Source organism: Mya arenaria, chromosome 14 (genome assembly GCF_026914265.1).
Source record: "Mya arenaria isolate MELC-2E11 chromosome 14, ASM2691426v1".
NCBI lineage: Eukaryota > Metazoa > Mollusca > Bivalvia > Myida > Myidae > Mya > Mya arenaria.
Window position 1 is genome coordinate 63,456,733 of NC_069135.1, and position 14,768 is coordinate 63,471,500.

General features: G+C 35.8%; 1 protein-coding gene across 1 annotated transcript; it reads left to right on the forward strand.

Moving 5' to 3' along the window:
• The first annotated feature begins 5,986 nt into the window (after window positions 1–5,986).
• On the forward strand, window positions 5,987–13,200 carry LOC128218336 (uncharacterized). The gene is made up of 4 exons (XM_052925983.1): window positions 5,987–6,128; window positions 8,400–9,403; window positions 9,702–9,818; window positions 11,712–13,200. Exons 2-4 carry the CDS (start codon window positions 8,572–8,574, stop codon window positions 12,422–12,424), a joined length of 1,662 nt encoding a protein of 553 aa, XP_052781943.1. The 5' UTR covers window positions 5,987–6,128; window positions 8,400–8,571; the 3' UTR covers window positions 12,425–13,200.
• The last annotated feature ends 1,568 nt before the right edge of the window (window positions 13,201–14,768 follow it).

Below are 14,768 nucleotides of genomic sequence, written 5' to 3' on the forward strand. Positions count from 1 at the left end.
TTGTTGACATGTTTATATGTCCATAGCACTAGAACAATGTCACAAAATAATAACGTCCCCTTTCTCTAAATCAACCAAAAGATTGTAAGAACTAAGCTCACCATCTTCATATTTGACCTGGTATGTAGAGTTTAAACCATCTTTATTAATAAGTTTTAAGATTTCACCATTAAACCATTCAATTTCATTTGAATCAGGAATGTTTAACTTTTGCTGAATGGACTTTCCAACGAACAGATGAGGTACATCAGTGAACTTAGGAAGTAGGTATTTCTGTTGTTGAAGTTTCAGTTTATGTCTAAATGACTTAATTCTTGTTGCAAGCAAACTTTTTTCTTCCATTACATTTTGCTTCGCAGAGTCTATATTGGTGTATGTTATAGGTCGGTTTTCTTGGGGATCTTTGTTTTCAAGGTTTGCATTTATAGCAATAATAGTTTTCAAATTTTCTTCCAGCTGGTCAACTATAAATTTTGTTCCCTTATACTGTTTCTGGAAAAGCTCTTTTGATCCACGGCTTTTAAGAATTTGTTTCCTAAACTGAAGTTGGCTGACTAATGCTTCCGTGGCGTTGTTTTCATTTTTTGCTTGGCTTAAATGAAAATCAACTTTATTCATTGTCGTCCACAATCCCCCATATCTTGTCAAGTTATCAGTTAGTTTGATGGTTTGTGCATACTCTTTTTCTTGCTTCTTTGTCTTTCTGTCCTGTTTTTCTTGTAATTTTTTAAGCTTCTCAGACATCAGTTTGTTTCTTTCCTGTTTGATTTTTCTCTGCATTTGTTCAGTGTCTTTTCTGGCTTGTTCAATTATATCTTCCCGTTCAGCCTTTGTTTTATCTGCAAGCCATGCTGAAGTTTCATTGTTGGTCCACATTATTATGCTTTCGAGGCATTCAATTGATGCAGCAGGCTTCAATCTCATTAGGACATCCAGCTGGGCAAAATCGCTTTCCGAGCATGAATTTGTAGTTGGGACTGCTGCCGCTCTCAGTCGTTCATTGTTGTCTGGGCTGTAATATTTGCCACCTTTAACTGGTCGTTCAAGAATAAGGAGCATGCCCCCTGTGGCAAGCTATAATGCCATTTGAGTATATGTCTCAATCGTTGCATTTTCAAATTGAAGAGTGAATGGTACACCTCATCGTTCGCCAGCATTGTTTTCAGGTTCAGGTTTAAGATGTTTCTTTTGCGTTCAATTTCTCTCCAGAAGGGCCCTGTTATTAGTTTGTCTATAATTCCTAGTGCTCTAACACTGCTAAAAAAACGTGTTCCTGAATGTCAAAGGCTACACTCTTCAGCAGGTCATTCGGATCCGGGAGACTATCCAAAAAGTTCTTTATATCATTTCTATGATGGTATTTTCTATCCGGCAGCACAAAACAAGTGATTGTACCTGTGTCCTCGGAAGGTGACCAGTTGGTTTCTTTTGTCTTCATTTTTGAGGTAAGCTTGGAAATGTTGGCCTATCCCCGAATTTCACAGCCGTGCATGGCCAATGCTTTGCTTACTGTTCTAACCAGCCTGGCCCCTCCACTTTCAGACCATCCCAAAGAAAACGGGTTGCTTCCCATGCACACACTTTTTTCAAAGACATTCAAACATTTGTCAACCTCATTGGCCATATTAACAAACACGTGCATTTTACAAATATAATTACACAATTTGCACATTTCTGCTTACGTATCAAGCGAGTATGAGTCCCAATTTTTAACAATGTCTGGCATCAAAGACTCTCTCAATTCCTGTAGTTGTTTATTGAATATTGGATTGATGGCACCTCGGTCAGACATTGTTGCAACAATAGTACTAACTAATTGTGCAATGTCATTTTGATCATGTTTTAGTGCATTAGATAGTTCAGACAAATTTCTTGAAATGTTTCAAACAATGTTTTTGAGTCTCCTCCAGGAATTTTTGACAAACCTAGGCTGTATGTTACATTATCTGATGTTGTAATCTGAGATGATTGGAAATGACGATGGAATTTTGATGAAGCATCTTGATGTAAGCAGATTTCCTTGACTGTTGAAGCATCCCCGCCTGCATTGACCATAGCCTCTTCAACTTGAATCTGTGCTACTCGTTTTGCAACAATTCTGAGACGTGATAGGACACCAGTACTAGGAAGCCTACTGAGTGTCTTCCCTGTCAAACTTTGCACAACTGTTTTCATTATACCATTCACCTTTTTCTGGCTAACACCTAGTTCATTGACTAAAGTCATAATTGTCTGACGGACTTCTGATGTGTACTGGCCATTATAAAAGCTCATTATTTCATTATCATTCAAAACTTCATTAATCTCTTCAAGTTCAGCAATTTTCCTTTTCTAAGATTTCATGTCTAAGTGTCTGAATTTTATCATTATTTGCTTCCATTTCAAAATTTCTAGATTTTTTGAGCCTACAAATCTTCACTAACAATGATTTTCTGTCATTTTTCAGTGTATTTACTTCAGATTGCAGTGATTTATTTTTTCTCCTACATCACATTTTTCCAGTTTGAGTTGTTCTAGCTCTGTTTCTATTTCGTTAACCTTATTTTCTTTTTTTAGTATGGGTTTCTTTCTACGTTTTAATTTTTTGTTCAGATTTCTTGTGGAATTTTTCTTAACCTTTTCATGTAACATTGAAATTTCATTGGTTGTTTTATCTAGCTGATCTGATATGTGTTGAAATTTCTGTTGCCATAGCTCCAGTTCATGTTCCAAGTTATGAGATTCTCTTTTATACTTCATGGTTTCTCCGTAGCGATCATTCATCATATCTAACAATTTCATCTGAATGTCAAGTTTTTTTCCATAATGTTCAATTTGAAAAGATAGGTTTTCATTTGTATCTTCAACATGTTCTATTTCTCTCTTCAACTTGTGATTCTCCTGAACAACTTTCCTTGAAGTATCTTGCACTTGTCTTATTTGGCTTTCATCTGCAAGCGTTACATCTTCAGTGATCTTTTTTCAGGTGCATGAAAACCAGATTGCAAAATAGAATGCAATTCACCATCCCGCTTTTGTTTTCTTAACTTCTGCCATTTCTGACTTAAACGAAAGACTCTTCACTCTGAGACATGATTCAGGTGATGATCGCAACACTTAAAACTCTTCTTGAATTTTTCTGACTGCAGCAGGCTGACTGTACTACTCCCAGATTTCTAAAATGTCCTTGTTCAATGGTGGACCTAGAACAATGAAAATGTTTAGGTCAACAATGAATTTAACTTGCTGCAATTTAATGAAGATGTGATGAAAGAACAAGCATATTTGTTGAATTTATATATTAGGAATATTAAGAATTGACCCATCAACCTAGTTTCTGACCCAATGTGACCTTGTTTAAAACTAATTAACCATTCATTAATGAAAACATTCTGATTAAGTTTGATTAATATTGGACCAGATATATTGCCTTAAGTTTGTTCCCTATATTTTTCTAAGATTTAATCTTTTCACCAAGTTTTTGACCTCATGTGACTCGCTTTAAAAATGTTGTAAAGACCTTATCAAGGGGAACATCACAGCTTTACCGTTTTGACAACTTAAAATAATCTGAAGAAATTAAAGAATGTCATAACTGTCAATCTGTGAGAGAGCAGCTTGTTATATTATCTCATTTTAGCCTTTAACAGAAAATTACTCACAGAATAACATCAAATGTGGTACTGTGTATTTTTCCCCACTTATTAAAGGGGATCGCTCATGGCTTGACACAGAGACAGCGAGCGCGCACAACTATTCCGCCGCTTTTCAGTGTAAGATTTGAAAAGTTAATGTTATCTAACTTCATTACTTTAATAGGTTAGATAGTTGGGAAACAATATCTAAATTTCAATGCAATAAATGATGTATTTACTGATATAATGACTTAAAGGTCCTTACATTCAAAACATAAACCAAAGTGTGACGCCGGCGCTAGGGTGAGTTGTATACTTATCCTTATTCTTCGAATAGTCAAGCTAAAAAGACTCATAAATGTCTCTAGTGTGATTGGTTGATTGACATTATCATGTTATGTTTTCAATATATTTCATTATTTCAACTGTTAATTGACTGTACCAGCCTGGTCCGCTCTCGACTAAAACTATATTGGCTGTTTATACTTAATTTTTATTTATTCTGCATTTTCAGTACCAAAGAGTAAACTTATTTTAATATTTTTTCAGATGCATTACTGGGAGAACTAATTTTTCTCGTCATTAATTTAACATTTTCACGACAATAAAATAAATGTTTTCAAAATTCCATACCTAATAATTCAATTTTACTAGTTTGATCTACTGACATATTTCTTTCAAACACCGATCGCCAGACCTGAAAAATACAACCACATGCTTTTAATATTACGGAACGTGAATTCATTTGGGTGGGGTAAACGTAATCAAAACAATCCCGAATGGGGTTGGAAAATGAATTTTCCGACGTATAAAATACAGCGTAAAAAGTGAAATAACCGCATATTTTTCCTGGAAATATAATGTAGTGTTCGTATTTGATTGTTCGTAACACTTTTGTTAATTAATATCTTACCTGTTGTTTCTCACAATTTTCGCCTTTAATTAAACACCATTTCTTTATTTGTTTACGCAATCGATTTGTTCAACTGTCAAAATCGAGATCTGAATATTCCCTTTCATTTGATTGGTCAAAATTAAGAATTAACAGGGGAAAACACCGTCGGAAAATTGGTTATATAACAGTAGTATTCAACAGCGAGATAAAAATCGTGACCGGGCGAGCGAGGTCGCGGAGCATTAGCGAAATCGAAAGTGTTGCATTACAGCCCTAAAGGAACCAGACATAGTCTCCAAACATGGGACTTGTACTTAAGTTTAAGCATACTGTTTCTTTTTAAGTTTGCGTCGACCCGTAGTCGACTGGGTAGAAGGCGGGTTTGCGTAAACTGATTCAACGGGCAATCTGGATCCGCTAGTGGTTCTGATTGAATGATCTTATTGACATTCAAATAATATTAAGTCTATATTATAAAATAAATAAACAAGAGATACCACAGAAGTGATAAATGCTCACGCCGCCTTTACACAGTATGATAGTACATATACTTGAGTAAGACAAATATTTGATATTAAATTCATAATGTAATTATAAGTTTGAAGATAAAAAGAAAACTATTAATTTTTATTTGACACATGATCAACCTCAAACATGAGAGGGATTTTAATTCCGCCGATCTGCTATGCTTAGATCTCTGATAAGCTCTTAATTCAGAAACTGATAAAGATCAAAGAACAAAACTCGCGCAGAGACCTTGACCCAGCAATGCGATTGACTTTGACCTTCACCTTGAAGTAAAAGAACTGAAGTGTCGTCTTACGGTGGCCACTAATTGAAAGTTTAATTCAAATCGCATACTAGTATTAAGCGAATGACAAAGTTTTGGACGGGAGACGAAAGCGGGTCGGACGGATAAAAGTCATGAGTGAGATTCATATCTTGTCCTACTTAAGATGGTAAAGCGTATGCAAATGTAGATTTTACAATTGTAATTGCCGCGGGATATTCGGGATGGATGCAGATCCCCGGAAAGAAGGCATCCCAGGCTTCATGATCAGCTTCTGGCATCACGTTCTGCATGCCTTGGCAGACGGTTGGAAAAACATCCTTCCTAATGTATTCAGTCCCGTCTGCAAAGAGTTGCGCAGGAGTCGATATTATTTGGTAGGCTAAATATGTCTTAATAATTTTCTATAGAACAAGCATAAGGGAAATACACACTTAAATGTACCATAGGATTCATAAGGATTAACAGAGGTGCTAAAACTTTAACATATGCCTTTAAAACCAGATTTTGTTAGCGAATAATCATTGCAACAATCGGCAATAAATAGCGGACCATGATATTCCGGGATTTATCATCTGATCTTATTGATCACGCAGCCCGGTATCAACATAACCCGGGTACCGGATACCGGGTTTCAGCACCAACCATGATAACCTCCCTTATTTGTTATCAAGGAAGTTACTACTTTCGTTTTTGAAGACACCTGAAATTCGTTGACTATCCAAACTGCAACTATTTAAATAATACAGCCACATTTGAAAGTAATGAGTTGTGTTCTTAAGATATTCAAGTAACTATCGGAAAGGACTTTCTTCAACAGTCAACACACGTAAGTATAAAATAGTATTTTTTTCGGGTGGTGAATTAAACCGGTACCCGGAATCGATATTGGGAAAATCCGGTATCTCAGTGTATGATACCTGAATATGTCGATATCGCGTGTTTCGTCACAGTCGATACTGGTAAATATAATATTCTCTAAAGAAATCCCGGTATCGATAGGCCCGGTAACAATGTCCACAATAATCAACTATGGCTTTGAATATCTTAAAAAACAACAGAAAAGAGAGTTTGATTTCAAGAACGAAAAATAGTATAATTAACATGTATTAGTAGGTTGACAGTCACCTTAAAATTACACACTTTTATCAAGCTGTAAATCTTAAATACAATGTTTTTTATTTCAATAGTAATTGTCTTTTAATTCTTGTGTGATATTTGCCAATTGGGGAATAAATTTGGAAAGAAATAATTCATTTTAATGAACACCCAGTGTGTGTTGATCTTTAAAAGTTAAAGTGTTATAGGTCTTATATGTATGCAAAACCGTATACAATAAATTTGCAATTTTGTTGTCTACATGCCTTAAACACATGTCTTTGCTGGTGTATGTGTTATTATGGCAATGAACTTGTAATGCTTAGATCAAAATAAATAGTCTGTTCTGGTCTGATTTTAAATATAACAGCTACAAACATGCCTATCTGAGAAAGGTTCTGTTCATTCCAAACATGAGGAAATTATAAGTACAGTGAAACGGTTGAGAATGTATATATCTTATAATATTTTAACTTCATGTATGAGCGGCATGATAACTCCCCGCTGTGCATCCCTTGTTTATTGCACTTGTCTCACAGCATGTGGTCATTTCCCTGTGTATCTGTTTATTGGTACAGGGCCTTTAAAGTTGACACTTTCAGAGTAGATACTAGTAATCTCATTGTCCGACTTATATATATCAAATTATTGTATAAACAATATACATAACTAAATGAATTAATCAGAGTTATAAACAAATTAGTGTTTCATTAAATAAACAATTATGATCTGACGTTTGCGGGCTGTGAAGTAATATCACAGTCAGTTATACTGACCCATGAAAGAACATGTAATAAAAGACTAAGCAATGGGCTTATTGATGTATCTTATTGCTGCCTTAAACCCTATGTCATTTGTCATTCAAAAATGCTGTTCTGAAATCTTACTTCACAACATGCTTTGTTTTCGATGCACAAATTACTCCCTTAACAGAAATATACAAATACATCAAGAAATGAAATATTGTGTAAATCATGTGATTGTACATAATTGTAACAGAACATTTTTCTCTTTTAGTATTTCCAAAATACATAGAACTAAGAAAAACTCAAAGCAACATATTTTGTAATAAATAAAAAAGACACATAAATCATATAACATTCTTCATAATATTAGCTTTAGCTAAGTGCTAACTGCTATAATGTTAAAAACAATTCGGTGTAGCATAATATTTTATTAAAATATTTTCTTCAGATTTAAAAAGAAATCAAAACTTTCTACTATAAAGTGGTATATATGTAAAAAAATATTGCTATAAACATTTTATTGTTTGATGCAATAAAAGAATGTAATGAACATTCCGACACTGGCGCTCACACATCCACTAATTGGCAACACGTGTGACACGTGTCAAAAGGGGCTTCATATCACCATTAATTTATGTTATAGTAACTTAAAAATGGCAAAGTTTATGATTCCGGATTATGTTGGTACCGGGTTTTACGTCACTTTCGGTACCTGGTAATTTAGTAATCTCTTCAGATATCCCGGTATCGATAAGGCCCGGTATCTATGTCACAGAACTCAGAAAGACTGTCATTTCATTCCGACATTTTTATGTTTCCATGTTGCAAACAGTTTGCCGTACGAAAAAAGCTAACAAGAAATCCTGGCCTTTGTATGGACTACGTTTTAGGGCAGGTTAAAGTTTTAGGGCAAGTTGGGATCACCAGCACATCCTGGGTAAGGTAGCACCGGGCGCTGCTCACTTAATTTGTCAAAGTTTTCTTTTTTATTTCAATATAGGAGAAGAAGGTAATAAAATATGCAAAAAATGCACCATTGCGGCTTTGAAATTTATAAAACTTTCTGTAGGGAGTACCCCCATCTCCCCTGTCAACAATTTAATTCAAATAAATTTCGGTTCTGAGGGAGTCACGCATGTCAAAATGTTACGTTCCTTTGTTTTGCCCCTCGAACATCAACTCCTGGGTCCCCTCCTGTAAATCGTTTAGAACTTGGTAAACCGAGTGTATATTTGACAATCAAATTATGATTTTAGACTTAAGATGGATGCAGTCTCAGGGAAAAAGGCACCCGAAGGAACAGGATCGGTCACTGACCACTTCTACTGCCAGCCATGTGCGAACGATGGCAAGAACATCCCACCTGATGCCTTCTGTACCGTCTGCTAGGAGTTCCTGTGTTCCAACTGTGCCCGAGTACACAGGAACATGAAGTTTACTAAAAGCCACCCTCTCCAGGATAAGAGTAACATGCCATCCTCATTCCAACCAGAGAGTGAGAATAAGCATTTTACGGAAACATGTCAACGCCATGCCGAAGAGTTCATAAAATACTATTGTCCCAATCACGAGGCACTTCTGTGTGGAGACTGCTTGGCTGAGAATGAACACAGCTCATGCACAATTGAAAAAAATTCTCAATTGGCAAAGCGGTACAAAGAAGGTGCAGAATACAACAGCCTGAAAACAGGACTTGTCCAGACAGCCAGTGACATTGGCAAATTGTCAAACGACATACAGGAGATCATGAAATCAGTTGACGAAGAAAGCCTAACCAATATCAATGAGTTTCGCAAATTCAGGACTGAAATTAACCAGTATCTGGATAAAAAGGAAAACGAACTCTTGATAGAAATTGATCAGATGAAACGAACATCCACGACACTGCTAAATGAACTGAAAGCAAAATGCACAAACATTAAATCATCCATTGAGAAACTAAGGACGGAGCTACAAACACAGAACGACAACAGCAATCAGCTATTAATAGTAGGAAAGCGAGCTATGAAAGAGCTGGCAGGTTTCCAGGCTGCCCTGGAAGAGGTTAGTAGGAGGAGTGAAGTTCTCCGATACAAGTTTCACAGGGACCCCGCAACCGAGCAGTTAATAGCTTCTGAAAATGCAATAGGACGGTTAGAAGAGGTCGAATCAACTTCGGCGTTAGGGCAGCTACAACGACAACAGCAAACGGAGCAGGAACAACGGCAACAGGTGACGACGCAACTACACCAAAAACAGATAAAAGCTGTTCCCCAAAAAGGTATGGGTACAACCAAAAACTAATTTGACATTTCTTAATTAATGCAGTTGATTAGTCTGTTTTCAAAAGCCAGTTGACGTCGCTTAAGTTTACCAGGCACGTTAACGTTACGTTAAAAACCATGTTGTAAAGTTCATCAAGTGCTAAACAAAAATAGCAGAATGAAATACTTAGACAAATGATAAACAAAAATGAGATACAAATACACTTAAAGCATCTATTTTCAATTATATATACTTAATTTTTTAGGTGAAACAACACGATGTATATTCTTTATCTATACCAATCATAATTCCAGGCCAATCAACTGCTGCGGTAGGGCAGCAAGAACTACAACAACAGAAGGAGCAGCAACCACGGCAACGCGAGACGATGAAGCAGCAGCAACAACACATGCAAGGTGTATCACCAAAAGGTTTGTGTACAACCACATACAAATTTGACATTGCACTATGTAGTACAGTCCGTTTTCAAAAGCCTTTTGATGTCGCTCAAGCTAACCAGTCACGTTGACACTGCGTTAAAAGCTATGTTGTAAAGTATTAAACGAAAGCAAAATAATTAAGTACTACGACAAATAATATTGCGCAAATGAAATTACGATCCAAATAAACATATGACATATATTTAAGAATGCTATACACCATATTATTTGGGTATTACAATACGGTTCTTATACGTATTCCATTTATGTCAGTGCAACATGGCTGTATTCTTCTCTGCTGACGTCACATCACAAAAAATGCTTTCGGAACTCCTCTGCCATTTCATCGAAAAATAACATCGGATGTAAATGGCTTGTTCACATACTCAAAGATTGAAATGTTCGCTGCAAGTAGATCGCGTAGTAATTTAATTTATCAGTTAATGACTTAAGACTCATGGGAATCTTTACTATGTTTGTAATAATACACTTCACTGGCAATCAATTTAAACTTAGATCAATAAATAAAACTCTAAAACACTAAATTTATTTGATGATTTAATTCAAAAATTTACGAACTACTTCTACGGATTTACAAGCATACATTTGAGGTTGTTTTCGATAAAAATGGCCGTGGAGCTCCGAATGAAAAAATGTGACAATGTTGAAATGACGTCATTTAACAAAATATTGCGTAATTAAAATTGCATTTATTATGAAAACATGTGTCTTTTAAGACATTTAGCCAGTAATATATTTAATAAAAGGCTAACTAATATTGCGTTTTGATCCGGAATATCGTATTCAGTGTGTGTATACCACGTGATCAATTACGTCATTTATGCTACGTCGGAAGGCAACGTTTGGCTTAATATAAATACTTAAATCAAAGATAACTCTTCTTTTACTACACCATTTTAAATTGAACAAAAGCAGTCTATGCCGCTTTAAGATAGGGTGATTAGTTTTATTCAGTTTCGACAAACCTAATTCCAAAATAATGTTTTGATAGCGCTCCGTCAGACGGCCGTATTGTGAAAAGGTTTTTTCGAAGTGTTTTAAGAAACTCAACTCTCAAACTCTGGTAAAAGATCGAAGGCGGGGCTCCGTAAGCGGCGTAGACTGCGCTATAGTTCATTTAAAACGGTGAAGAAATAGTGAAGTTATCTTTGTTTAAAGTCTTTATTCGAAGCAAATTTATGACGTGGTATGCACACACTGGTATTCGACTCTCGTGGATTCTTGTAGATATAGATTTCAATTGCCTTTAAAGCTGCACTCTCACAGATTGAACTTTTTAACAACTTTTTTTTATTTTTTGTCTTGAAACGAGCCATTTTTTTGCGAAAATGCATGGAAACCAGTTATATAAGACTGCTGACAAAAGATTTGATCACGGATTTTGATATCTTAGTTCAAAAAATTATGTTTTATGCATTTTTCTTAAACCGTTAGTAACGGTATAAGCCATAATACTTAATTTTCGAACGGAAATATGAAAATCTGCGATCTGATCTTTTGTCAGCAATCTTTTACCATTGGTTTGCAGTTATTTTCGCAAGAATTTGCTCTTTCCAAGACAATTTTTTTTTAAAAAGTTGTAAAAACGGTTTATCTGGGAGAGTGCTGCTTAAAAATGTTATCGATCATTTAAAAAAAATATATATATTAATGGTACTCTTATCAATGTTATGTCTCTGGCTGACCAGTGTACTTTAAGATCCCTTTGAATACAATGTATTGAATAAAAACTCGTCTAATATACAAAAATGAATTACCGTTGCGGTAAAATATATGGACTATCGACAATAGGATTAATTTTATAAAAAGATCAATTATGATTACTTAGTTGATTTTAATTATTTTTATTATTATTTTTTTCAGCCCACTTCAAACCCAGTGCAGACCTTAGCCGGGCAAAGTTCATCAGTCAGCCTGACATTTCAGTGAAGACATCAGGTGATACCCTTGACTGCTGGCTGACCTGTGTGACCCTCCTGACCGGAGATAGGCTCCTACTGGTAGATCACAATACTTACTCATTGAAGCTGATGGTCACCGTAAACAACAAGCTGGTGTCCAAGGTGAAGCTGCCAGGTGAGCCGTGGGCCCTGTGTCTCCTGCCTGGGGACAGGGCAGCCGTCATTCGGCCCAGTAAGAAGAAGATACAGTTCGTTTCTACTCAGGGAAATGTCACGCTACAGGATGTTGTTAAAGTTGATGGAATATGTTTTGGAATATATTTCTGTGATGACAACTTGATAGTGTCCTCTTCCAACCCAGGTAAGGTTGTGCTGATGGACATGAAGGGAAAGGTGAAGAAGAGTGTGGACAATGACAGCAGTGGAAAACCTTTGTTTGTGTATCCGTTGTATCTGACAGTGACCAGGGAGAGCCGAACTCACGTCATATATGTCACAGACAGGAGCACCAACACCATAACCAAGCTGAGCATCTCACTGGAGGTGCTCCTGACATATCAAGACCCGATACTGGAATCGCCACGAGGTCTGGCAGCCGTGGGGGACAACCAGTTCTCGTGTGTGGGGAGGACAGTAACAACATCCTGTTATTGGACACGCTCACCGGCAAGATAACCAAACTGCTGGGGATGGACGAGGGGATAGAGAGCCCACACAGTGTGGCTTACTGTTCACTAGGGAAGATGATGTTTGTCACCTGCAGTCAGTATGACAGACCTGAATTGAAGAATTTCGTGAAAGTATTCAACTTAGTATAGATCAAGTCTGCCAATTAATATGAGTGAAATCTATATCAGGTGTGAAGTATTTGTAATGTTTAAGAACAATTCTAATGTATAGTATCATACTGACAATACGTGTATGCAATGCCTAATTTCACATATCGCGCAATTCAATACTGTGAGAGTATTTGACGGAAAGTTGACGTTTCATTTATGTTGAATTCTTACATTATTCATAAAGGACAAGTGGTGTAGAAATTTGTTATTAGACATGAATATACGAGTATGGGAATGTGCATTATTTATTGAAATGGTAGTAGCAGATTGTGTATGAATTATACTTACAAGTTGCCTTCTTACCACACATAAACGAATTTTATGTAAAATGTGTGAATGTTTAATCAAACATTGTTATTGTCTAATTGAATGATTAAGAGTATAGAGTAATACACACTATGTGTAATTTTTTCATGCAGTTTGTATTTAGTAAATATGATGTTTATAATGTGTTTATATTGAAATTAAACATATATGTACGTATCCTTATACATGTATATTGAATTAATAATTATATAGACATTGACCTAAGTGTGAATTGTTTCTAAAAAGATGGATTTAATTATTTAAACAGCCATTGACCAATATGCAACTTGTTCCCTCAAATATTTATTGAATAAATTATACAAACATTGGTGTACTAGATGTAACTAATGTCAACAAAGGTTTTAAAGAAATCGCTTTTGTTTTTGGACCAAAACATATTTCCCAAGTAATGCATCTGAATTGACTTATCGATTATTATTTTACTTTTTGATACCTAAATTGCAGCAAAAAATACAATAAAAGTACAGTCGAATCCTGTTAGATCGAACTCGCTTAGTTCGAATTCCTTGTTAGCTCGAACTGATGTAAAGGACCGTTTTCAATATACTGGAGGAAAGAATTACCGCTTGGCTCGAATTTTCTGAGGCTCGAGGTATTTTCGACGGTCCCTGGGAGTCGAGCCAACGGGGTTCGACTGTATAATAAGAAAATCGGATCTTCTTTGGCAGCATTATTAATGTGAAAAAACCCGGTTGCACAGCCCGAATATTTTTTTAAAAATCGATAACTCGGTCACTCGAACTCATTCACAATTTTCAAGATTTTCGAACGTTTCTTAAATTAATTGATAACTTCGCGTGAAAATATCAATCAACCAATCTCTCAACAGCCTTTATCTGATTTGTAACAGATGTGGAAATCGTTGAATTCAAAGACAATTTGTTTCACATATATCAACATTTGTTTAAGAGGTGCAGCTGTCATAGTTTTAACACTTCTGATGATTGCAAACACTTTAATTCGTATGAAAAAAATCCGGAAAAGTGCATTCTACAAACCATGAACGAGTCCCTTTAATATACAACTGCTGTTGTGTGTCTTGTGTATCATAACGGGCATTGTCCGGCACCGCAAGCATCACCTATGTCTAACGGACGTTCAACATAAAATATAATTATATTTTTTTGTAAATTGGCCAGAATGAGGTGTCAGTTTTTTCCGCATTTTTGCTTAAATAAGTTATACTGGCGTCGTCGGTTAGTGCATGGAAAACGCTTACTAATACCATACCATGTTTTCACACCGAGTAATACATTTGGCGCCACTCCAGACTACCGTTTGTTATCAAAAAAGGTATGTAAATTGCTTTAAAGATGCCTTAATACAGGTATATAAGTGTGACAAACCTAATTTTCACAAACTTGTGTAAATCATTCAGTTTGCGGAAGATAAGCTCTGTGTCTTAACATAATAACGCACGTTTAGCTTGTTTAATTGCCTGGAACTTCCTATATATTTGTAAACTTTATTCTAGCCTGATATTCAGCATTTCGTGTAATGTAATAAAATAGATGGGTTTTCGGGCTGAGTTTTATTTATTTTAGCAACCAATTTATAGAAATGCGTTCAACGATGTATTGTTAAGGTTGCTGACGTCAACGTTGTTTTGCGTGTACGTGGTCGTAAGGCCGGCGTAAAAATTGTGATATTTTGAAGAACTGAATGCCAAGAGAACGGCATGTATTCAAGTAACAAAACTGAAATTTTGAAGTATCGTTAAGCAAATGAAACGGAAATATATGTTAAAAAATATATTGTACTTTTTCTCAACAAACCGGACATAGAAAATTTAAAACTCCTCATCAGCTATAATTTTGTGAGGAGCGTCTGAGTAGGAGCGTAAATAACACTCT